At 36.2% G+C, this 21,920-nt stretch overlaps 5 protein-coding genes across 18 annotated transcripts; 4 read left to right on the forward strand and 1 right to left on the reverse strand.

The window, feature by feature from the left end:
- Positions 1-1,183: 1,183 nt before the first annotated feature.
- On the forward strand, positions 1,184-6,516 carry LOC110608279 (pentatricopeptide repeat-containing protein At2g26790, mitochondrial). 12 transcript variants are annotated; one of them, XM_043954065.1, is made up of 4 exons: positions 1,187-3,880; positions 4,018-4,086; positions 5,782-5,900; positions 6,040-6,516. In XM_043954065.1, the coding sequence occupies exon 1, from the start codon at positions 1,359-1,361 to the stop codon at positions 3,810-3,812; it is 2,454 nt and encodes an 817-aa protein (XP_043810000.1). In that variant the 5' UTR covers positions 1,187-1,358; the 3' UTR covers positions 3,813-3,880; positions 4,018-4,086; positions 5,782-5,900; positions 6,040-6,516. The 12 variants fall into 12 exon arrangements, with proteins under 12 accessions (XP_021603222.1, XP_021603246.1, XP_021603213.1 ...); XM_021747530.2 differs by having other exon boundaries at positions 1,184-3,880; positions 4,015-4,086; positions 5,782-6,516; XM_021747554.2 differs by lacking the exon at positions 5,782-5,900 and having other exon boundaries at positions 1,184-3,880; positions 4,015-4,086.
- A 149-nt stretch (positions 6,517-6,665) lies between these two features.
- Positions 6,666-14,167, forward strand: LOC110608338. Of its 3 annotated transcripts, XR_006349984.1 has the most exons (10): positions 6,666-7,237; positions 7,799-7,842; positions 8,095-8,206; positions 8,318-8,435; positions 10,166-10,569; positions 11,029-11,491; positions 11,572-11,851; positions 12,699-13,208; positions 13,301-13,662; positions 14,031-14,167. XR_006349984.1 is itself a non-coding variant. In XM_021747561.2 (9 exons), the coding sequence occupies exons 1-9, from the start codon at positions 7,060-7,062 to the stop codon at positions 13,559-13,561; spliced, it is 2,370 nt and encodes a 789-aa protein (XP_021603253.1). In that variant the 5' UTR covers positions 6,666-7,059; the 3' UTR covers positions 13,562-13,887. The 3 variants fall into 3 exon arrangements, 2 of the variants coding, with proteins under 2 accessions (XP_021603253.1, XP_021603263.1); XM_021747561.2 differs by lacking the exon at positions 14,031-14,167 and having other exon boundaries at positions 13,301-13,887; XM_021747571.2 differs by lacking the exons at positions 7,799-7,842; positions 14,031-14,167 and having other exon boundaries at positions 13,301-13,887.
- LOC110608400 (AT-hook motif nuclear-localized protein 16) lies at positions 14,098-15,264 on the forward strand. The gene has a single exon (XM_021747620.2). The coding sequence runs from the start codon at positions 14,250-14,252 to the stop codon at positions 15,054-15,056; it is 807 nt and encodes a 268-aa protein (XP_021603312.1). The 5' UTR covers positions 14,098-14,249; the 3' UTR covers positions 15,057-15,264.
- Positions 15,242-16,909, reverse strand: LOC110608355 (pentatricopeptide repeat-containing protein At2g42920, chloroplastic). The gene has a single exon (XM_021747578.2). The coding sequence runs from the start codon at positions 16,844-16,846 to the stop codon at positions 15,242-15,244; it is 1,605 nt and encodes a 534-aa protein (XP_021603270.1). The 5' UTR covers positions 16,847-16,909.
- Positions 16,910-17,309: 400 nt separating this feature from the next.
- Positions 17,310-21,409, forward strand: LOC110608270 (conserved oligomeric Golgi complex subunit 5). Its single transcript, XM_021747487.2, has 3 exons — positions 17,310-18,484; positions 19,194-19,667; positions 20,204-21,409. Exons 1-3 carry the CDS (start codon positions 17,363-17,365, stop codon positions 21,143-21,145), a joined length of 2,538 nt encoding a protein of 845 aa, XP_021603179.1. The 5' UTR covers positions 17,310-17,362; the 3' UTR covers positions 21,146-21,409.
- The last annotated feature ends 511 nt before the right edge of the window (positions 21,410-21,920 follow it).

Genomic DNA, 21,920 nt, shown 5'->3' on the forward strand with positions numbered 1-21,920 from the left:
TTATAATTTACTTCTTAATATTAAGTAAAAGATATATTTTAGACCTTATTTTTTTAAAATTTAGTCTTTCTGATTTTATTTATTAATAAAATAGTTCTTTAATTTAAAATTTATATTTTAATTAAAATTAATTTCAATATTTTTATCTATTATATTTGCAAATTAATTTTTCTATTTATTAAATTTTAATATTTTATATATGAAAAAATAAAATTAAATAAAAAATTTATCTTTTTTTCTAATTAAATAAAAAAATCATTGATAAGAGAAAAGTTAAATAAGAATAAAATTTATTAGGTTTGAAATTTAGATGCATGCTAAAATTCTTGTTTTAATTTTTATTTTGTTAATTTATTGTTAAATATATAAGATATTAAATTTAATAAAAATGAAAGATTACTTATTTGTAAGTAATTATATTATTTAGAATTAATTTATAAAAATATAAGGATGAATTATAATTAAAGAAATTATTTTATTATAAAATAAAATTTAGAGATTTGTGGATTAAATTATATTTTTTTATAAAAAATTTTAATGATTGAAATGTAATTTACTTTAATTATAAATTATTTTTATTTAATTTTTAAAGTTATATAAAGATTTATTAATGGTGTTAGAAAAAAAGTTTATTTTATTAACGAATTAAATTATAGAATTGTATTTAAAAAAATGTTAAATCAGATGATAATTTTTTATAATTATCCTTTAATTAAATTATAATTAATTAAGCATAATTGTATATTTAAATTTATAATTATCTTTTAATTAAATTATAATTAATTAAGCATAATTTGTTCAGATAGAAATTGACAAATTTGAACGCAATAACAATAAGAAAAATTTATCAAATTCAGTTAGGGCATAGTTGCAGAAAAAGAAAATGGCATAAGAGCAAACATAAGAGAAAATGGCATAAATTGGTTATTATACTCGTATTTAGTTTTATTTTATTTTTAAAATAATTTTAAATTATTTTTCTAAATTAATATTTAATAAAATTTAATGTATTTATAAAAAATATAATTAAAAAATTAATAAAAAAAATATTTTTATTAATACGTATGAAAAATGGAAAGAGCCACCGCTATTGGATGGCTGAGAGGAAGAAAAGTGATTTTGAAAGAGGGTAAGTTAATATTTTTATGATAACTTAATAGCCAAACGCGTTAAAAGTTTGATTTGTAGGGACTTTAATGTTATTATTAAAAATACAGGGATGAGTTCATAAACAATGACAAATACTCTCTTTGGTCAAAAGTCAAAACCTTTAAAAAACCCTAGCTCTCCTTCTCTCTAGTTATGCATGAAAAGCTCTCCTCATCTTCATCTGCTTCTATGAAAAGCTCTCAACTTCCATGTGGGTTTCGTCTTTCAGGTCAGTGTTTAATCTTAACAGAAAACTCCTGACCCCTAAACCCATCTCTATTCCAGTTCTTCCCTTCAATTCCAAATCTTTCTCAATTGCTCCCTTGATCGGTAATTCAACCACCGCCGATAGCGACATCGACGGCGACCAGCTACAACATCTGGATTCATTCGAGGCTGTTGATATCTTATACAGCCTTAAGGAACAGCCGGATCGTGCTTTCTCCTTCTTTTGCAAATTGAAGGACTTGGGCTTCCAACATGACGTCTCTTCATATGCTGCCGTTATTAGAATTCTCTGTTATGGGGGTCTCGACAGGAACCTCCATTTAATTTTCTCTGATCTTATTCTGGATTCTCGCAATGGTAATGGTGCTTCTTTTGATGTTTCACGTTTGCTTGATACGCTCAGTGAAGGGGTTGCTGATGACGCTAAACAACACTCATCATTTCTTTTTAAAGTATATGATGCCTTGATTAAGTCCTATGTTAGTGCTGGTATGTTTAATGAGGCTATTGATGCTTTGTTCCAAATGGGTAGGCGTGGATTCGTGCCCCATATATTCACCTGTAACGTTCTTATGAACAAATTGATTCAGAATGGTAAAATCGATATGGCTTTGGCCATTTACAAACAGTTGAAGAGGATGGGTTTGAGCCCTAATGATTACACCTATGCCACTGTGATAAAGGCATTTTGCATTAAGGGTAGTTTAGAAGAGGCTGCGGATGTCTTTACGGATATTGAGGAAGATGGTGCTACCACCATTTATTTTGCTTACACAGCTTATATAGAAGGACTTTGTGTGAATCAGAAGTCGGACTTGGGCTATCAGGTGCTTCAAGCATGGAAAGCAGCCAACATCCCCTTTGATATATATGTTTATGCAGTTGCAATTCGTGGCTTTTGCAATGAGATGAAATTGGACAAAGCAGAAGGAGTCTTACTTGACATGGAAAAAGAAGGGTTAGTTCCAAATATGTATTGCTACAATGCACTGATTTGTGGGTTGTGCAAGGGTGGGAGATTGCTAAAAGCATATGCTCTCCTCAATGACATGATGTCTAAGGGTGTCGAAATATTTTGTGTGGCTGTTGGTTCAATTCTTCAATGCTTGTGTGAAATGGGCATGCATTCTGAAGTGTTGGATCAATTTAATGAATTTAAGAACTTAGGTATATTTCTAGATGAGGTTTCCTACAACATTGCAGTTGATGCTTTGTGCAAACTGGGAAAACTAGAAGAAGCTGTAGCATTGCTAGATGAAATGAAGGTCAAGCAAATGGATATGGATATTATGCATTATACGACTCTAATTAATGGGTATTGTTGCCACGGAAATCTGGTTGATGCATGCAAGGTATTTGAGGAAATGATAGAGAAGGGTTTGAAGCCAGATATTATCACTTACAATGTACTTGCTAGTGGATTTTGTAGACAAGGCCTTGCAACTGAGGCACTTAACCTTTTGGATCATATGGAAACGCAGGATCTGAAACCTAGTACTATTACACATAATGTAGTAATTGAAAGTTTATGTGAAGGAGGGAGAGTGAAAGAAGCTGAAGCATTTTTTAATTGTATAAAGGATAAGAGTTTAGATAATTATGCTGCCATGATTAATGGATACTGTAAAGCCAGCCATACTAGAGAGGCTTACAAGCTTTTCATTAAACTTTCAGGACAGGGACATATAGTGAAGAAAAGTTGCTGCTACAATCTTATCAAAAACCTGTGTGTGGAAGGTGATAATGATAGAATTCTCATGCTGCTAAAGAAAATGTTGGATTTAAATGTCGTACCTAGCAAAGTTATGTACAGTAGAATCATTGCTACTCTGTGTCGGATTGGGGATGTGAAAAATGCAGAGTCAGTTTTTGACATCATGTCTGCAAAAGGGTTGACTCCTGACATCTTCACCTACACAATTATGATGAATGGTTACTGCAGGATGAATTGCTTGCAGGAAGCCCGTGATCTTTTTCATGATATGAAACGAAGAGGAATTAAACCTGATCTGGTTACTTTTACAGTTTTGCTCGATGCTCATCAGAAAGCATATATAAGGAAGGTGCGTTCCCAAGCCAGTCCTAAGGGAAGCAATAAAGACATGTTTGATGCTTCATCTGTTTGGACAGAAATGAAGAATACGGGGATCAGACCTGATGTCATTTGTTATACTGTCCTGATTGATGGACATTGCAAGGCAGATAACCTTCAGGATGCTGTATGCCTCTTTGATGAAATGATTGAGAGAGGATTAGAGCCTGATACAGTAACTTACACAGCTCTTCTCTCCGGACTTTGTAACAGGGGAGATGTGGATAAGGCTGTAAACCTTCTTGATCAAATGTCACTAAAGGGGATACTGCCTGATACTCGCACAATGTCTGCTTTAGAGCGCGGTATTCTAAAAGCCAGGAAGGTACAGTTTCAAAAGTAACTACTTCTGTAAATGATGGTGGCTGGATGAATCCAAAATATGTGAACTAGACCAAAAATTATTCTCAGGTATAACTTGATGTTAGTCCCTTTGGTAATTTTGCGTTTCTCTGCGTATGTGTATTTTTATTTGTTCCTTTGTCAACCTGTAAAATAATATTATGGAGATTAAATTGCCAGTTTATGTCTTCTACCAATACTAGCAGGGTGGCTACTGACTACTGCATTGAGTAATTCCATGTGAGCTGGAAAAGTCTATCTGAACTGTGGAATTGGTATGTTTCTCTACTTCTTTTAAATCTTCCATCATTTATATTCGCAAAGGTTTCAACTTTCAACTGAAAGCATCTTATAACACATCCATTTGGGAGGTCATCTGGAATCCAATCTCTTAAACTATGTAGAAATTTATGATGAAAATGTCAATAATCATCCTATATGCTTATGTTTTGATCTTTGAAGTTCTAAGTCTCTTGCAACTCTGTGATATATTCAATACATGTATCTTTGTTATCTGTAATTCAATAGATCATTTGAAATCAACAGTAAAAATACTAGATGTACATGCTTCAAGGAACATGCTTTGGTGAAATGCATTAGGTAAAGGCCTATGTGGTCTATTGCTTCACATTACTAATACTTGGAGTAGATTTACTGCATTTCAATTTTGAACTGGGTGTCTGTATTTCTGCTATTGCACTTGAACCCTGTTAAGAATCCATTTTATTCTAGTGAGGGTAGTATATTCATGTCACTTATGACACCTGTATCAAATGCTTGGCCTTAACATCAGTTATTCAAATTTCTTGTGCTTGGGCCTTGCCTCAAGTTTGTGATGGTGTGTTGGTGTGAGGTTGATATCATGTTTCAAATTCAACTCTATCATTTTCTCTGTGTGAGTTAGCAAAATTAAACTCCTAGTCATGGTGAGCACAAAATTACTTTAAAGTATTTGTGCCAATAGTCATTCAATTAATGGTGCGCAAGCATGGGTAAAACTGATAATTCGTTCTGATATTTGTGGGAAACTCATAGCTAAGAGAGCTAAAGTAATGCCTTTATTTTGAAAAATGAAGAAAAAAGTTCTGAGGAATATTCATCAATGCGTGAATCTCACTTTAATGCTATATTTCAAGTAGGTGACTAGGACTTCCCCTGCTGATTCTTATGAATCCTCCTCACCCTATTGTGAGGGTGGTGGAGGAGAAAGTATGATATACCTACAGAGAAAAATGTCGCCTAGCACAGGGGAGATTGTCTTTTTTGTGTATTTATTTTTTTTTTATAAGAAATAGCTCTGCCATTTGCGAGGGGGCTTAATCTCATTGCTGGTTGCTATATATATATATATATATATTATTTTTTTCAGCACATTCAAGTTCAATTTGTATCATAAATTTCAATGACAGTAACAATAATTATCACCTGATTTCAGTGTGGTCACTTAAGTTTTATGATATATTGATTAAACATTGTTGAAGTTCAGTCCACTTGAGGTGGAAATCTCGCTGAATGGTAGAGATCAAGTTGAAGATTATGTCTTGTCTTTCCCTCCTTTTCTTTTGCTGTCTCTCTCCACTTGTTTGGAATTGTCTAGTTTGTTACTTGAGGAATTATGGTTTATATTTATGCTATTTTTGTTTTCTGTTTTTGGTGTATCACAATTAATCTTCTATATTTGGACCATATCACTATGGTTGTTATATTGTTATTATTGTTATTGTGTACTAAATTTAGTAAGTTATTATATGGAGATGAAACACATTATCTGTTGCCTTTTTTATGCTAAAAGATCATCTCAAACTACACTTAATTAGACTATGCTATCCTACCACTATTGTTCCCTTTCAAGTTAAATTAGCTTTCCATGTTAGGCAATTCTTTTCATTAGATTTGGTGCCTGACTTCAGTGCATTATATCTTGTTGAACACTTCTGGAGCTAACTTTTAAAAAACGATTTTCTACTCAGATGAAATGCTTGTCAATTTCAAGGAAGCTTGTAAGTATCACCTACCTTATTCTGTTATGTTCAAGCGAGGTAAAGACTTTACCAGTGTTAGTACAGCGCCCTAAATTCAAGGATAGTAGGTGAAATTTACCTCGGTGCTTTGAATCTGTCAATTTTGCATGCATGTGTGTGTATTTTTTTCTTTCTTTGTAGTTGTTTTATTTGTAAGAATCTTGGTGCAATAGAGTAACAATTTTTAATGTTTATGGGGACTTGCAGTGCCCGGAGTAGGTGAAAGCTTTAGACAAATTGAAAAAAAAAAAAAAGAAAGAAAGAAAGCTGTAGACAAGAATACAAAAGCTCAGAAGGAATCTGGATGATGGATTTGCCTTTGAAGAATTGCCAAGACAAAGGAGGAGTCTGATATTTCCAAGAGAGAGCTTATCTTGGAATATGGAACACTCATACAGCCATATTCAGGTGAACTTGCAAGCAATTTTGGGTACAAAATCGTAAACCTGTTGACGGTATTCGTTAAACTATCCAGTATGCCAGGTTTTCATTCTTGTGTTATTACTGTATGGAGAAGAATTTGTGCTGCTTGTATCAGGCATGAGCAGAACGTTACCCTCCTTTTTAGTTCGAGGGCATGCCGATTTTTTAGTCTAAATTGATATAGCTATAATTTAACATGTCCATATGTAAGTTTTAAGATAATGTAATAAGTTTCTGTAGCGGCTCTTTAGTGATTTTGCATTTAACTGGACTTAGGCGTTGCAAAATTTATTGATTTGGTAATTTGGGTTGTAAAGAGAGAGAGAGAGATCAAACTCCCTATTCTAGGAAACTTTTAGACGCCCAAGATATAAACAGATGAGTCTCTCATATAATTTTTTCGATGTAAGTTCACTTGACTGTGCCTTAGCTCTTCTCTCCATAGACACATGCGTCTATTCAACCCATCAAATCTGAAGTTTTAAAACTTGAAAAAACCGTCAAACATTAACTCCTTAATTCCAAAAAAAAAATATGTACTACTTGTTCCCACAAGGCATCAGATTGGTAAAAGGCAAAGCAGTGGGCCTATAAAATTTGGGCTTCGTATCGGATTGGATAAAATCTAAAAGAATTTAGCGTGGGACCTACGTAGTAGGAAACTGAAAGTTACAGTTGTGTAATAAAAGCAGGACCCAAAGACTTGGCACGTACTGATCCCGCCGTATAAAATGCTGGAAAGAAAGAAAATCATCCGAAAGGAGGGAGCACAAAATCTATTCTTTTGTTTTGAAGTTACCCGCGATGGGCAGCCAAAGCGAGAGTAACGCGAATCGATCGCAGATACCTCCTGGGATGAAGAAGATTGTCCAGAGTTTGAGAGAAATTCTTAACCATAAATATACGAACGATGAAATCTACTCTGCCCTTCGTAACTGTCACATGGACCCTTATGACACCGTTCAGAGACTCCTTTCTCAAGGTTCCTTCTCCTCCTTCTTTTTCTTCTTCTTCTTGTATTTATTTTTGTTAGACAAACGAGGAATTTTGTTTTCTTTTTTCGTTTCGGAGATTTCATTTGCCTTTCGGTATTAATTTTCTGAGAGAAAAAAATTGCTCTTCTTTGTACATACGTGTTGTTTGTTTTCCAAGAAAACTGCGGAACAACGTAATGTAGCATTTTTTGTAAGGATTGTTTGGCCTTTTAGAAGATTTTGATTTTGTAATTCCTCTTGTTATTAATAAAACAATTTTCTGTCTGATAGCGAGGAAAGATTGCAGAAAGTCATAAACAAATAAAGAAAAACTTTTACGGTTTATTATTCCACATTTGTGCATCCAACTCTGGACTAGTAGTTTTTCTTACGGCCAAAGGCGTCTAGTTCTTTGCTAATTCAATTATTTTAGATGTATTTCTTTTGTAGTTGAAATATTTTGCCACTTTTTCTTTAGTTGGTTGTGTCAGTTCTGTCCCCACGCTGAAGCTTTGCCAATTTCGCCTTAATTATCGTAGCAATTTAAGTAGTATTTTTAAATCGTGTAGATATTTTTCATGAAGTGAAGAGCAAACGTGAAAGAAGAAAAGAGGTACACTCTTTAAGAACAACCGCTTAGTTATATTTTTCCTCCTTTTTTTTTTTTTTGTTTTTCTTTCCATTTTCAAGTAAGTGCCTTTTGATATATCTGAACCCGATTTTGGAAGGGGATTAATTGTTCTAGAATCTAGATGAGTGACGGTCATGCTATTCTTACTATATCTCCTGTACGATAGATAAGGTTTCTGTCCATTTCATTCTTTTATACTTTCTTAATTAAATAATATAAATTTGTTTCCTACAGATGAAAGAGACGCAAGAATCAAGGGCTTGGGGTAGTAATAATGGTTATCATGGAGTTAAAGCTGATGCCGAATATAATGTCGATCATGCATCATCTCAAATCAGCTACAATGGTGTGTTCTTACAGTAAATGTGAAACACTTTTTTGGTCAATGGAGTTGTGATTTTGAGTTGGACTTCGTTGTTGCATATTCTTACTACATGAACTTTTATCCTCCTGGCAGACGACGTTGGTAAAGTTGAATCTATGAGAGGGAATCTGTCCGTTGCTTCTTCTATAACTTCTTCATCACCTTTGACTTATCATGTGAAAACTACAAAAGAGCCGCCTTCACTTTATAGGTTAGTTCTAATAAGAAAACCATGTTGATTTTCATCTGTACTTGTTAACATGAATCTATTTTTGAAACTTCTAGAATAAACCTAAGGAGAACTCCGCATCTATGAGAGGGAATCTGTCTGTTGCTTCTTCTATAACTCATCACCTTACTTATCATGTGAAAACTACAAACAAGCAGCCTTCCATTCACATGTCAGTTCTAATATGAAAACCATGTTGCTTTTCATCTCTATGTCTCTAACATAATATCTCTATTTTAAAATTCTAGAATAAACCTAAGGAGAAATACAGATAATTCACTTGGTTATAATTTCTGCATGCTTTCAATCGTTTTTAATTTTACTTAGCCTCTTTGCTATTGAACAAATTCGGTGCAAATCCTACATAGGTCATTTAAATTTCTTTAGAAAGGAAATTGTCTGATAATAAAATGGTATGCTAAACAATGAAGTAAAACAACTACGAAATCATCTGTAATTTAAAATGTTGCATTTTAATTTAGTAGGTAAAAAAAAATTTTGTACTCTAGCATAAGCATCAGAACATTAGTTGTCTCATCTATAATACAACATTTCTAAAGAATGAAGTGCCTCTGTTGTTAAATTTGTTTATTTGTTGTTTTTTTTTCCTTGCTGGTGGACATTTCCAAAGGTAAACTCTCCCCACCTGCCTTTCTTTTGTCGTTTGTGGTCCAAAGATGCCCATTGGTCTAGATTTTCAGCTTTTTATATAGCTAGGGATCTTTCCAATTTAGTGCATTACTCCAATCTGAAGAGTAACATGGTATTACATGCATGCATGTGAACATGCAAATGGATGTATTCTAGATATTTTCGTTGTTTTTTTAACTAATTATTACATTTTTCAAATAATTTTATGGGCCCACTTGGGATTAAGGCTGAGACCTACTTTTGGGAAAAAAAGCTTCTTAAGATGTTAGAAAAAGCGATTTGTAGCTGTTGTTTAGCTTTTTTTGGAATTCTTATAATTAAGGTATTTCAATTTTAACTTGCAAACAATTTTTCAATGGCCTCTAATTAATGCATTTGAGAGGGTGCTTTTCTCAATGGTAGTGAAAGACAATAAATTTACAAATGTTTCTAGCCCTGTTTTCTTGCTCATTTGAGGTCAGAAAAAATCTGACTAGTAAATTAGGTATTTAAATGTCTAGGTCTCTGCTTTGATCATGTTATTTAGATGTCAGTGTATGTATAAGTGATGCAAGCATTTGAAGAGAATGGGGGAAAAGAACAAATTTGATCACATAAGCTGAGAAGGAAATAAGCTTGTAATCTACTTTGATCATGTTTTAAGTGCCTAGGTCCTCCCTCTCTCTAGTCTAATGTTTCTTTTCATCGCTCTTTAAGTTGTGCATGGTTCAGAATTGCCATTTTAAACCAGCATTTTGAGATTATCAACAGAGGAGTAAGAATTCCTTCTTTTACCATGAAGTGAAAAGTTAATTTGCCTGGGAATTTATTTGGCTCAAAGTTATGTGCTGGGGCAAGTAGCTTTCTGCCACCTTAGTTGATATGATGAAACTTCTTCAACTTCTGAGAAGGATAGAATTTTCTCTCCGTGCTTGTTTGTTTGTTTAGTTAACATTCAACCTGTGCAAGTAATTGATGACATAAAAGTGTTCAATCTTATTACCGCCTTTGGGTTTATTTATTTATTTATTATTGAATCCGTTGTATTCATTTTGATTGACCTGGAATTTTTGCTTTGGCAGGTCTTTCAATGTTGATAATGGAAGACAAACTTTTGGAACTGGTGGTTCCATCTTGTCATCTGAACAAACTTCTGGCAGATCGCTGGCTGCTTTGGATAGTGGTCCTCGTGGGCATGTTTCTATGGCTGACATTGTTAAGATGGGTAGGCCACATGTCCAGGGTTCATCTGTGGCAGCGGAGACATCTAATACACTTGAAGATATGGATGCAAGAGACTCATTGGATAGTTTTCTTAAACCTTCCCATGATTCTTCACCATCTCCCGCTCCACTAGAACTACACCAAGATCTGCAATGTTCACATCCTGCTAATCTGTCAAAGTCTGCTTATCAATCTGGCACCACCACTACCAGCCAGCACAATTTTGATGACAAATGGCCTGTGATTGAGCAGCAGGAATCTGGTGAGTGGATCATCTATCATAAATAGTTCAATTACTTCTGGTGTTGGACGAGGTCCTGATCAATCTCACTTTGTTTAATATTGGTATTAAATTGCCTAAAAAAATTGCCAATCTGAGGTGGTCAAATTATCAGAGAGGAATGTAAGCTAAAATCTAGATTCGAATTTTGTTTAATTTGATTCTCCATCTGCATGAATGATGAAGGTAACTTCAATCTTATTTGTTTTATGCTAAGAGTGGTTGTTTATTCTTAGAAGAACTATAGAATTGACAGCTGCAATATGAATGTGTGCAATGCCATATCAAACATTATACAGTTTTGCTTCTGTGATGGTTAACTTTCACCTTATCATGGTTTCATCTCTGAAAATATGTTGTTATTTTACATGAACTAATTTATGTTCTGTTTACAGCATGGTCCTTACCATTCGTTCTTATTTTCTTATCCCCCAATTTTAGGTAGAGAAAGCTGCTCTCGTTCATCTTTTGCAAATGGCTCTGTACTTCTGAATGGAAAAGTATCATCAACTGCTGCAAACTTGAAGCAGCTAAGTCTGGAGAAAGAGTCCAAATTAGTGCTGCTACCAGAGGATGATCATCCATTGGTGTTTCCAAATGATATGCGAGCCTCAGCTGCTGACTGCCAACATTTGAGTTTTGGTACATTTAATTCTGGTTTGCAGCAGCTGAGTCTGGAGAAAGAGTCCAAATTAGTGCTGCTACCAGAGGATGACCATCCAGTGGTGTTTCCAAATGATATGCGAGCCTCAGCTGCTGACTGCCCACATTTGAGTTTTGGTACATTTAATTCTGGTGTGCATGCTAAAATTTCTGGGCCATTGGCCTCAAAACCCTCAAAAAGTAACTTGAAGGAGGTGCCTGCAGTAATTGATGGGTCATCTTCTGTTTGCTTGGACACTAGGCATGAATACTTCAGCACAGTTCCTGTCTTACGTTACAGATTGTATTGTTGTTCATAGTATTTTTATTTCTTGTGTGCAGAAATTCAGGGTACTTTGGTGAGTCCCTATGCAGTAAGCAGGTTGGACTCATTTCTGATGCACATCAATTAACTGCACATGTTAGGGATCATAACTTGTCTACATCATTACAGCCAGAGTTGACAAGGGAAAATATTCATGAGTTCAATAATGGGCATGATTTTACATCTGAGAAATCTGTACCAGACTCTTGTTTCAAAAATATCCAAGAGCCCACTACTCCATGGCCTGTTATGATAAGCCCTCATGCCTCAGATATCCCTCCTCTTCATTGTGAACTGGTAATAATATTAGCTATGCTGGTGAACTAGTTTCAAAAAGAATGAATTTTCTGAGAATAGGTTCTTTCGTTGATTATGGATGTCATATGAATAAGAATAGTGCAGATTCAGATGTCTGATTGTGAGTGCTTGCAAGATTCTTTGTGCATAATACTTACAGATTTTAGGATATAGGTCCAATATAGAAAGTGGAACTTGATTTAGTCAGGGTTCAACGCCTTATCAATTAAGGGATGTTGCATCATTTAATATGGTGCACTTTCTGTTGCAGCAAGCAAGTTCAATGTCTGTACCTGTTGATTTGTTGGCATCAGCTGTCCAATCTGTGAGAGATTCATCGTGCATGTTACAAGTCACCAAAGTTCAATAGATCATTTATTACATACCTTTGTCATGGGAATGGTTGAATTGCCAGTAGATGATACAATATCACTGTACTTCGGGGTCAATGACTCATTTATTACATACCTTTGTCATGGGAATGGTTGAATTGCCAGTAGATGATACAATATCGCTGTACTTTGGGGTCAATGACCGTGTTCCAGGGATAGATGAACATGCATTTTAAAGGTGTTGCTTATTATGAGAGAGAAAGTAGGTGAAACAAAAAGTAGACATTACAAAGATTCTTCCTTTTAAATGTTTGAAATTGTTTTTATGCATAACCCAAACTGAATATGTTTATCATAATGCTTTTTGATTTCTATAAACTCCTATCGCTAAAACAGCAAAATTTAATGTTGAGTCATGTGATAATATTTTACTGCCTAAATGATAGATTACTGATCCTGTTCTTTTTAAGTATTAAAAATTTTGATTTTCTTTTTCTTTGTTTGTAATTTTGCAGATTCTAAATTCTGGTGCCTTTTCTTTACCGGACTCATACTCATCTACTATGCCCGGTGTGGGTTTCGGTGCAGGTCTGGTGCTTCCCCGGCATCTGGTGGCACATTCTTACCCTCGGTCTTCCTCTGGCTACTCTGCTGTTTGTCAAACATATCCCTGCACTCCATCTGCTTTGCAGCAAGCATATCAACATAGCAGTGTATTTCGTGATCCCCGGGCAAGAATGAAGTATAACCTTCAACCATCAAAAGAGGTTTTACCTAGGAGTAGCTTGCCTCTGTCTAGTGCAAATATTTGCAGTTATGAAGGTTTGGGGAATCCCATCAACTTGTCTGGGAGGTTTCTAAATGATTTATCAACTATCCCTAACGTAGTTTTGGGGAATCCTGCCAATTTTTCTGAGAGATCTCTGAATGATTTACCCACTACCCTTGGTGGGTATGCAGTTGACTATAATGATTTTCTACGCGGTCAGTGCGAGGAGGAAAATAATTTTACTATGCTTCAACAGGTAAAGGAAGTAGGATTCTCTCTGGTTTTGCATTAACGTTCATTTTATACTGTTGCATGCCAGTCCTTTACGAAAAAAACTTTTCTTTGTAGGATTATGGACGTGGTTCTAGAACATCTTCGACTGTTACAGAAAATGGATATTACTGCTTACAAAGACAAAGCCAGCTGCGATCTACTCATCAAGATCAACAGCGCTCACAGAATTATGGTGCTCTAGGTTGCATAAATGTTTATCATTCTCAACAAACAATATCACAAGATGAACAGCTGAAAAGCCTTGGTGATTCAGCTTTTAGAAGTTCTCAAGGTCCATCCGAGCAATTTCAACCATTCTGGCGGCATATCTGGTAATGGTCGCAGGTCATCAAATCCATTTCTTCAACTTCGGTTGCACGGCTCCTGAGTCTCTTTTTGGTCCTTTTCAGTAGCTGAGTTTGAAAGAGGCAAATTAGGTCGGTTCACTGTTTAATTAGAATGTTATGGTAGTCATGAGTCTGGCTCTAATTGTACACACCTAAAAGAGATGAGTGTGGCTCTGTCCCATGCCTCAATATTGTATTATATCTTTTTTTCGTATTGGGGCACGGTTTAGATGAGTAGCTTGCCAATGTGAATTCCTTCATTTTCAAAAAGCATTTTGATTTAAAAAAAAAAAAATTAAAAAAGACTACACACAATCATCTTGGTCTTTTAATGTAGCAACACGGATCATCCATTTTTTTGGCTGTCCCGGGATACGTTTTGATTACTTATAGTTGTTTTATTATATTTTTTAGAGAAGTAGCTGAATCTAATTTGAATTACAATTTTACCTTAGCAGAATATATTTAAACGAGGAATTAACATGAGGGAAATATCAGTTGGAAAGTAGGCAGTGGGAATGATGCATAAACTACAGTAATTAACAAGGTTGTTTCTACTTAACCTTCTCCTAATCCCGTTCATTCTTTTGGTTTCTTGCAATATAATTATTAGCAGAATATCTAGTACTTAAGCTCTGATGTCAGAACGCAGTTCATGTGAACTTGGTCATTATTAAATGGCTGGAGGTGCAGATTTAACAGTCCCTTCTGTTGGATCCAAAAGCATCATGGATCCCAACCAGGAATCAGACAAGGGTAATTACCATCAATCGAGCATAGAGGCAATCCTCACCGCTCCTAAGTTGCCAAAGGCAGAGTCATTTGTTTCGCAGGCACCTGCAGGGCAGACCATCAAGCGACCTCGTGGGAGGCCTGCAGGCTCAAAAAATAAGCCAAAGCCACCAATTATTGTGACTCGAGATAGTGCAAATGCATTAAGGGCTCATGCAATGGAGGTCACCTCAGGCTGTGATGTGAGTGAGAGTTTAGTTAACTTTGCAAGGAGGAAACAACGTGGAATCTGTGTACTTAGTGGAAGTGGTTGTGTAGCCAATGTCACCTTACGACAGCCAACTTCATCTGGTGCCATTGTGACACTTCATGGCCGATTCGAGATACTCTCATTGCTTGGATCAATATTGCCACCGCCTGCTCCACCAGGAATTGCAGGGCTAACTATTTATTTGGCAGGGGCTCAAGGACAGGTAGTTGGTGGGGGAGTAGTTGGCGCACTCATTGCATCTGGCCCTGTTGTGATCATGGCGACATCTTTCATGAATGCTACTTTCGATCGTTTGCCATTGGATGAGGATGAAAGTGCTACAATCGTGCAGAATCAACATTATCAAAATGGTCGTCATCACCACCACCATCACCTGGATATTTCAGATCTCTATGGCGTACCACAAAATTTGCTCACCAATGGTACGTTGCCACCAGAAATATACTCGTGGGCACCAGGACGAACAATGACGAAATCCTAACTTGTTTAGCTGCAAATCATAGTATAAGCACTTCAAAATGGGTCTCACTGTCGTTAAGCATTGTTATGGCCTTTAGCATAGAAACCCATGCAAACATATTTAATATTTATAACCATTTAATCAAAATTGTTGTTCTGCAGAAAGTACTTGTATTATGTCTCTCCAACAATTATCAGTTTCAGAATCTATTCTGTTTCCTTTATTATCAGTTTCAGAGCATCCAATACATGGTAGATTTCTTTGGCTTTTGGATGCAGCCTTCCACCTGCTACAAATTCATGAACTTCTCCATTTACTTCAATTAAACTACATCCAGGTTCCTTCTCTATCTGCTTTTCTTTCATTGAAAGCCTTTGCTCTATTGCTTCCTCAAAATGACTAGAGGCAGCATAGACATTAGCCATTAGTACAAAACTTGAACTTTCACTTGAATCTAACTCTATCAAATGCTTTGCTACTCGATTTGCCATCTCTATATTTCCATGCTTGCAACAAGACCAGAGTAAAGATCCCCATATGATGGCATCTGGATCCATAGGCATATTTCTTATGAGCTCTTCAGCCTCTTCTAGGAGTCCTACTCGGCCTAACACATCGACCATACAACTGTAATGTTTTATTGATGGTTTGACCTTATATTTCTCTTTCATTAAGAGGAAATAATCCTTGGCTTTGTCCACCAAGCCAGAATGATTACAAGCTGTCAAGACACCTATAAAACTGACATGATCTGGTTTCAAATTTGTAGACTCAAGCACTGAAAATAATTGGATTGCTTCATTGTCTTGACCATTCATTGCTAGACCTAAAATAGTTGCGTTCCAACATGATAATCCTTTCTTGGGTGCACTCTTGAACACTTGAAGAGCGTCATTAATGCTTCCACACTTGGAGTACATGTCTATAATTGCTGTAACAACAATAGCATTCAATTCAAACTTGTTCTTTACCATATAATCATGGATCCATTCTCCTTGCCTAATTGCTCCTAAGCAAGCACAAGCATTTAACAAGCTCACCATTGTAAACTCACTAGGCTTAATACTTTCTTCTTGCATTTTACGAAACATCTCCAATGCCTCAATGAATCTACCATTTCTCACGTACCCACTAATCATTGAATTCCAAGAAATCGTATTCCTCGATAACATGTTATCAAATAATCTTCTTGATTCATCAATCAATCCCCATTTAGCGAGTGCCATAATCATTATATTCCAAGCAACAACATCAAAATCTATACCTCCAGCAAACACCTTTCGTGCCTCACTCAGGAATCCACTATTGGCATACATATTCAAGATAGTGTTTCGAATAAAGGGATCATTATCAAGTTTCATTTTGATCACCCTACCATGAAGCTGAGCTCCTTCAGAAGCAAGATTAAGTTGAGCATAAGCCTTAAAAACTGAAGGAAAGGTCAGTCTTTGAGGTTGAATTGGCGAAGTGAGCAACATGTCCATGAACAAAAAGATAGCAATTTGAGGAGTAGAGCTCTGAGAGAAGCCTCTAATGATGGTATTCCATATGAAGAGATTTGGGTTTTGAATTTGGGTAAAGACTAAGTAAGCATAGTTGATGTCGCCGGCCGAAGAGGCGCAAAAGGCTAACAGCCGGCTAGCGGCAATAGGGTGTTTGGCTAGACCAGTTTTAATGAGCTGGGCATGAAGTTTTTGGAGGTCTTTCATGGTATTGCAATTTTGGTCTAGCATGGAGAGGTAAGTTTGGTGGGAGATGAACTTGGAAATGGCAGTTGGTAATGGAGCAAGGGAACAACACAAGGGCACCATTTTCTGTGGTTCTCGACTTCTCTCTCACTTTTATCTTTTTAATGTGAAAAATATAATATAATGTAATTCTCATTTTTCAACCATTCTCAACATATAATATATATATATATATATATATATATATATATATATATATATTAAAAATTAACAGAAATAGATGATATTATATATAATTTATTAGACCATTTGATTTTTATTTTAAGATTAATAAGTTGTTTTTTTTATAATTCCTATTAAACTATATCTATTAATTAGAAAAGTAAAAGATTAGGATAACAAACAAAATATACTCTCGTAATTTCAGAAAAATATTTTTTAAAATTATAGATTAATTGATTTTAATGATTATAAATTTATTTATTAATATCTAATATATACTAAAAAACTCACCAACGATAAGAATAATTTTAATGGAGTACTATAAATATATGATATATTCAAAAATTAACTGAAATTTTTTACTTTAGTTATATTAAATTATAAAACGAAGCAGAGATAAAAAGTCGTTAATAAAAGATGGCTTCACCGGCAGCACTGCAAAGGTCTCCACTTCCTTCTTCCACCACTCCCTCGTCTACGGCATCCCCTTTCCAACGCCTCTCTACCTTAAAAAATCCCTCCTCTTCCTCCCCTCTTCTACTCACCGCCACCGCTGCTTCCCCCTTAGATTCCTTTGCCAAGGACCCTATTCTCTCCCCTTTTCTCTCTCCTTCCTTCTCATCCACTTCCTTCTCCTCTGCCGCCCTTTCTTCTGGCTCCCCCGCCTCCACTGCCGAACATCTCCACCATGCCATCCGTCTCCTCGAATCTCAACTCCGCACTGAAGTCCTATCTCGTCACACCGAACTCCTCAACCAATTATCATCTCTCAAGCATGCTGAACATGCTCTCTCCACCGTTCGATCTGCTGTATCCTCCCTTCAGTCATCTGTCCGCCGTGTACGATCGGAGCTTTCCAAACCCCACACGTCCATACTGTCCAAAACCATTCAACTCTCCAATCTCCATTCTACCGCGGAGTTTTTGCAACACATGATCCGTGCTTTCCGACTCTCTAAGAAGCTCCGTGATCTGATATCGGCATCGGAGTCAGGGCCCGAGAAGCTGGATCTGGCCAAGGCAGCGCAGCTCCATTGTGAGATTTTGAATATGTGCAATGAATATGACTTGATGGGGATTGATTGCATAGACGAAGAGCTCAATCGGGTTAAAGAAATTGGCGAAAGATTGCGAGACGAGGCAATGAAAGTTCTGGAGAGAGGAATGGAGGGACTGAATCAAGCTGAAGTTGGTACAGGATTGCAAGTGTTCTATAATTTGGGAGAGCTAAAGGTTACTGTGGAACAGCTGGTGAATAAGTACAAGGGAATTGGGGTGAAGAGTGTGAGTGTGGCGTTGGATATGAAAGCCATCTCTGCTGGAGGTGGCGGTGGTGGATATGGGCCAGGAGGGATAAGAGGGAGCGGAACACCGCAAATTGGAGGAGGGGCGAGGGCCAGAGAAGAGCTCTGGCAGAGGATGGGAACGTGTATGGATAAATTGCACTCCGTAGTGGTTGCTGTCTGGCATTTGCAGAGGGTCTTGTCCAAAAAAAGAGATCCGTTTACGTATGTCTTGTTGCTTGATGAAGTTATCAAGGTGAGAGGGGCTTTTTTTTTTTTTTTTTCTTGTTTCGCTTTAAACTAATTTTCATCCTTTTTCTTTCCTGAGAAAAGCTTGGAAATTTGAGGGACTCAATTTAAAAGTTGAAGCTTGAGAAAATGAGACTGCTTTCAACTAAGAATGATACACTTGTATAGGTTATTCTAAATAAATTGGGAAAGACCAGAGAATATTATATACGCACATACACACTTTTAAACTGAAGCAACTGAAATATTAGCTTGCTTTATTGGGTTCCAAGAAATCAAACACTTGTAACATTGCTATCTTAGGCTGCTGCGTGGTAGCATTCTAGTCCTTCCATTTCACATGATTTAGTTACTAAAACTATCAAACAAATGCATCGTTATCGTAGTGTTTAAACTTGCTTTGGGGTGCAAAAGCAGATTGCAAAATCAGGTAGCTGCCTGAAAGCACATTAGATTGTATTTTAATTAGACTAAGATTTTGATTTCATTTTCTTTGAAGCTGATATATGGGAACATGAAATTTTTAAATTCCTGGCTTTGAAGGCGTATCTTCCACTATCTCTGCTCTTTCATCTTCAATGCTCTCTTATTTCCTTTTTAATTGTCTTGATTGAACTCAAACTAGGTTCCCTGCATAAAATTATTATTTTGCTCTATGCTCAGTAATTTTCAGCCTCAATTTCTCTTTATGCTTAATTCAGCATTTATTCACTTAGGAAGGTGATTCCATGTTGACCGATCGAGTTTGGGAGGCACTTGTGAAAGCTTTTGGAAGCCAACTGAAGTCTGCTTTCACCGCATCAAGTTTTGTTAAGGAGATATTTACTGTGGGATATCCAAAGCTCTTCTCACTGATAGAGAATCTGTTAGAAAGGATCTCACGAGATACAGATGTCAAAGGGGTTTTGCCAGCCATCAGCTTGGAAGGGAAAGAACAGATGGTTCAAGCTATTGAGATTTTCCAGACATCTTTCTTGGCTTTGTGTTTAAGTGGCCTTTCAGATCTTGTAAATACTGTTTTCCCAGTGTCTAGCCGAGGAAGTGTTCCCTCCAAAGAACAAATCTCTCGAATTATATCACGCATTCAGGAAGAAATTGAAGCTGTTCAGTTGGATGGGCGTTTGACTCTTCTTGTTTTGCGTGTAATTGGCAAGGCTTTGCTTCTGCTTGCAGAACGAGCTGAATACCAGGTATTCTGGCAGAAAAATATGTTACTCCTTTTCAGTTTTTCTTTTCTTCCTTTTTCCCTTTCTTTTCTTGCCCCTTCTTATTTATGGCGATATTTTGGGCTTGCATGTGTGGAGTATTTCCTTATATGACACAAAAATAATCTACTGGTATATACTACTCAAAAGTCAGAATGATAGTAGGATACAATTTACCACATTTCCATGCTCTGTTCTACCCTTTTCTTTTTTGACATTTCTTTTTTGTTGATATTGCTGCATAGCACTTTCCTTCAAAATTATTATCCTGTTATTCTTGCCATTGGATGTTCTATTGATATTGTTACGTACTTACCTTCATTTGTTACTAGAGTCCATAGGATGGCCAACTTATGATGCAATATGGATTGATGCTTGAAAGTCCAGAGTCAAGGAACTCTTATTTATTCTCTTAGTCACAATCCTTGCACAATGCACTAATATGATTTTAAACTTTTCTCTGTAGTATTCTTATAGCATTCACTGTACATTTATTTCTATAAATTGCACCTGAATGGCAGATCTCTGCTGGTCATGAGGCTCGCCAAATTATGGATCCAGCAACTCCAGTACAAGTCAAGAACTTTGCATTATGTCAGCATCTACAAGAAGTTCACACACGCGTATCATCTATGATTGTTGGACTGCCCACTATAGCTGCAGATGTATTATCTCTCTCACTGGGTGCAATTTATGGGGTTGCTCGTGATTCAGTCACACCTTTGTTCAAAGCAATGGTTGACTGTCTAGAGTCATGCATCTTGCAAATGCATGAACAAAACTTCAGTTGTCCTGGCATGGATGCTGCAATGGACAATAATGCTTCCCCTTACATGGAGGAGTTACAGAAGTGCATTCTTCACTTTCGTAGTGAGTTCTTGTCGCGGCTGTTACCACCTTCTGCAAATAGCACAGCTGCGGGAGCAGAAACTATGTGCACCCAGCTTGTACGAAGCATGGCATCACGGGTTTTAGTATTCTTTATTAGGCATGCTTCTCTTGTAAGACCTCTTTCAGAATCAGGTAAACTCAGAATGGCTAGAGACATGGCTGAGCTGGAGTTAGCTGTAGGCCAAAACTTGTTCCCAGTTGAACAACTCGGTCCACCCTACAGAGCTCTCCGAGCATTTCGGCCTCTTATTTTCTTGGAGACGTCTCAACTGGAAGCATCCCCTCTTCTTCAAGATCTGCCGCCAAGTGTCATACTGCATCACCTTTACTCCCGAGGCCCTGATGAATTACAGTCTCCTTTGCAAAGAAACAAACTTACACCTTTGCAGTATTCATTGTGGCTAGATTCTCAAGTTGAGAATCAGATTTGGAAAGGTATTAAAGCCACACTTGATGATTATGCTGTGAAAGTTAGATCCAGGGGAGACAAGGAATTTAGCCCTGTGTACCCTCTTATGCTTCAGTTAGGATCCTCTTTGACGGAGAATGCTCCTGTGTCCCAAAAGCCTTAAATTCTTGTACGTCTCTTTTAACGCCAGAAAGTTAAAATCCCCCTGCCTGATGATTTTTGCCTGCATCGTAAGTGTACAGGACAGTCATGATGAAGCCACATAGAGAGTTGAGCAAATTTTCCATTTAAGGTATACGTTTTCTTTGGGTTTCAGTTTTGTCTTCATTTTTTTTTAATAACTGAAGTGTTTCTTCAGCTTGTCTCCCTCAAAAAATAGAGTTGATCTCATTTAATTGGTTAAATTTTCTTTTACCGAGTGTTCTACAATACATTGTTGCACATTTCTGTCACCATCAACCCAGCAAAACAATACCTGGACCAAGGAATAATTCTGAAGAGATGCAAAAGTTCTAGTAATCACTACCGGAAGGAGAAGAAAATAAATGAAGAAAATAAAAAATAAAGAAGTGAAGAATATCTTTTTCATCATTAAGAAGGCTAAAGTTTTTTAATTAATTTATTTATGCACTTTGATTTTCTTCATCAAAATTATAGATAGTAATCTTCTACTTCATTTAAGTTCAATTGTGAAAAAATAAAAATAAAATCCTAATTAGACCCTTAAATTGATATTGAATTCCAACCCAGGTGGATATGGGCTACAATATTTATGGATAAAAAGAAAAACTATCAGATTTTAGCAGTTTAGAAGAGGTCTGTCTTTAAATTAGTGATGGACAATTATCTATTTTTTATTTTTTATTCATAAAAATATGAATAATTGATTTTTTTTATTTTTTTTTGGTGGGAAACTCAGCTGTCTTTCATCATGAACA

Source organism: Manihot esculenta, chromosome 2, assembly GCF_001659605.2.
Source record: "Manihot esculenta cultivar AM560-2 chromosome 2, M.esculenta_v8, whole genome shotgun sequence".
NCBI classification, from domain to species: domain Eukaryota; kingdom Viridiplantae; phylum Streptophyta; class Magnoliopsida; order Malpighiales; family Euphorbiaceae; genus Manihot; species Manihot esculenta.

Coding starts and splice junctions, on each gene's coding strand:
- LOC110608279 (XM_021747521.2), top strand. CDS start 1,359: ATGTGGGTTTCGTCTTTCAGGTCAGTGTTTAATCTTAACAGAAAACTC.
- LOC110608338 (XM_021747561.2), top strand. CDS start 7,060: ATGGGCAGCCAAAGCGAGAGTAACGCGAATCGATCGCAGATACCTCCT. Junction 10,570..11,028: donor GATTGAGCAGCAGGAATCTG/GTGAGTGGATCA, acceptor CCCCAATTTTAG/GTAGAGAAAGCTGCTCTCGT. Junction 11,852..12,698: donor CTCCTCTTCATTGTGAACTG/GTAATAATATTA, acceptor GTAATTTTGCAG/ATTCTAAATTCTGGTGCCTT.
- LOC110608400 (XM_021747620.2), top strand. CDS start 14,250: ATGGCTGGAGGTGCAGATTTAACAGTCCCTTCTGTTGGATCCAAAAGC.
- LOC110608355 (XM_021747578.2), bottom strand. CDS start 16,846: ATGGTGCCCTTGTGTTGTTCCCTTGCTCCATTACCAACTGCCATTTCC.
- LOC110608270 (XM_021747487.2), top strand. CDS start 17,363: ATGGCTTCACCGGCAGCACTGCAAAGGTCTCCACTTCCTTCTTCCACC. Junction 18,485..19,193: donor TGCTTGATGAAGTTATCAAG/GTGAGAGGGGCT, acceptor TTATTCACTTAG/GAAGGTGATTCCATGTTGAC. Junction 19,668..20,203: donor CAGAACGAGCTGAATACCAG/GTATTCTGGCAG, acceptor CCTGAATGGCAG/ATCTCTGCTGGTCATGAGGC.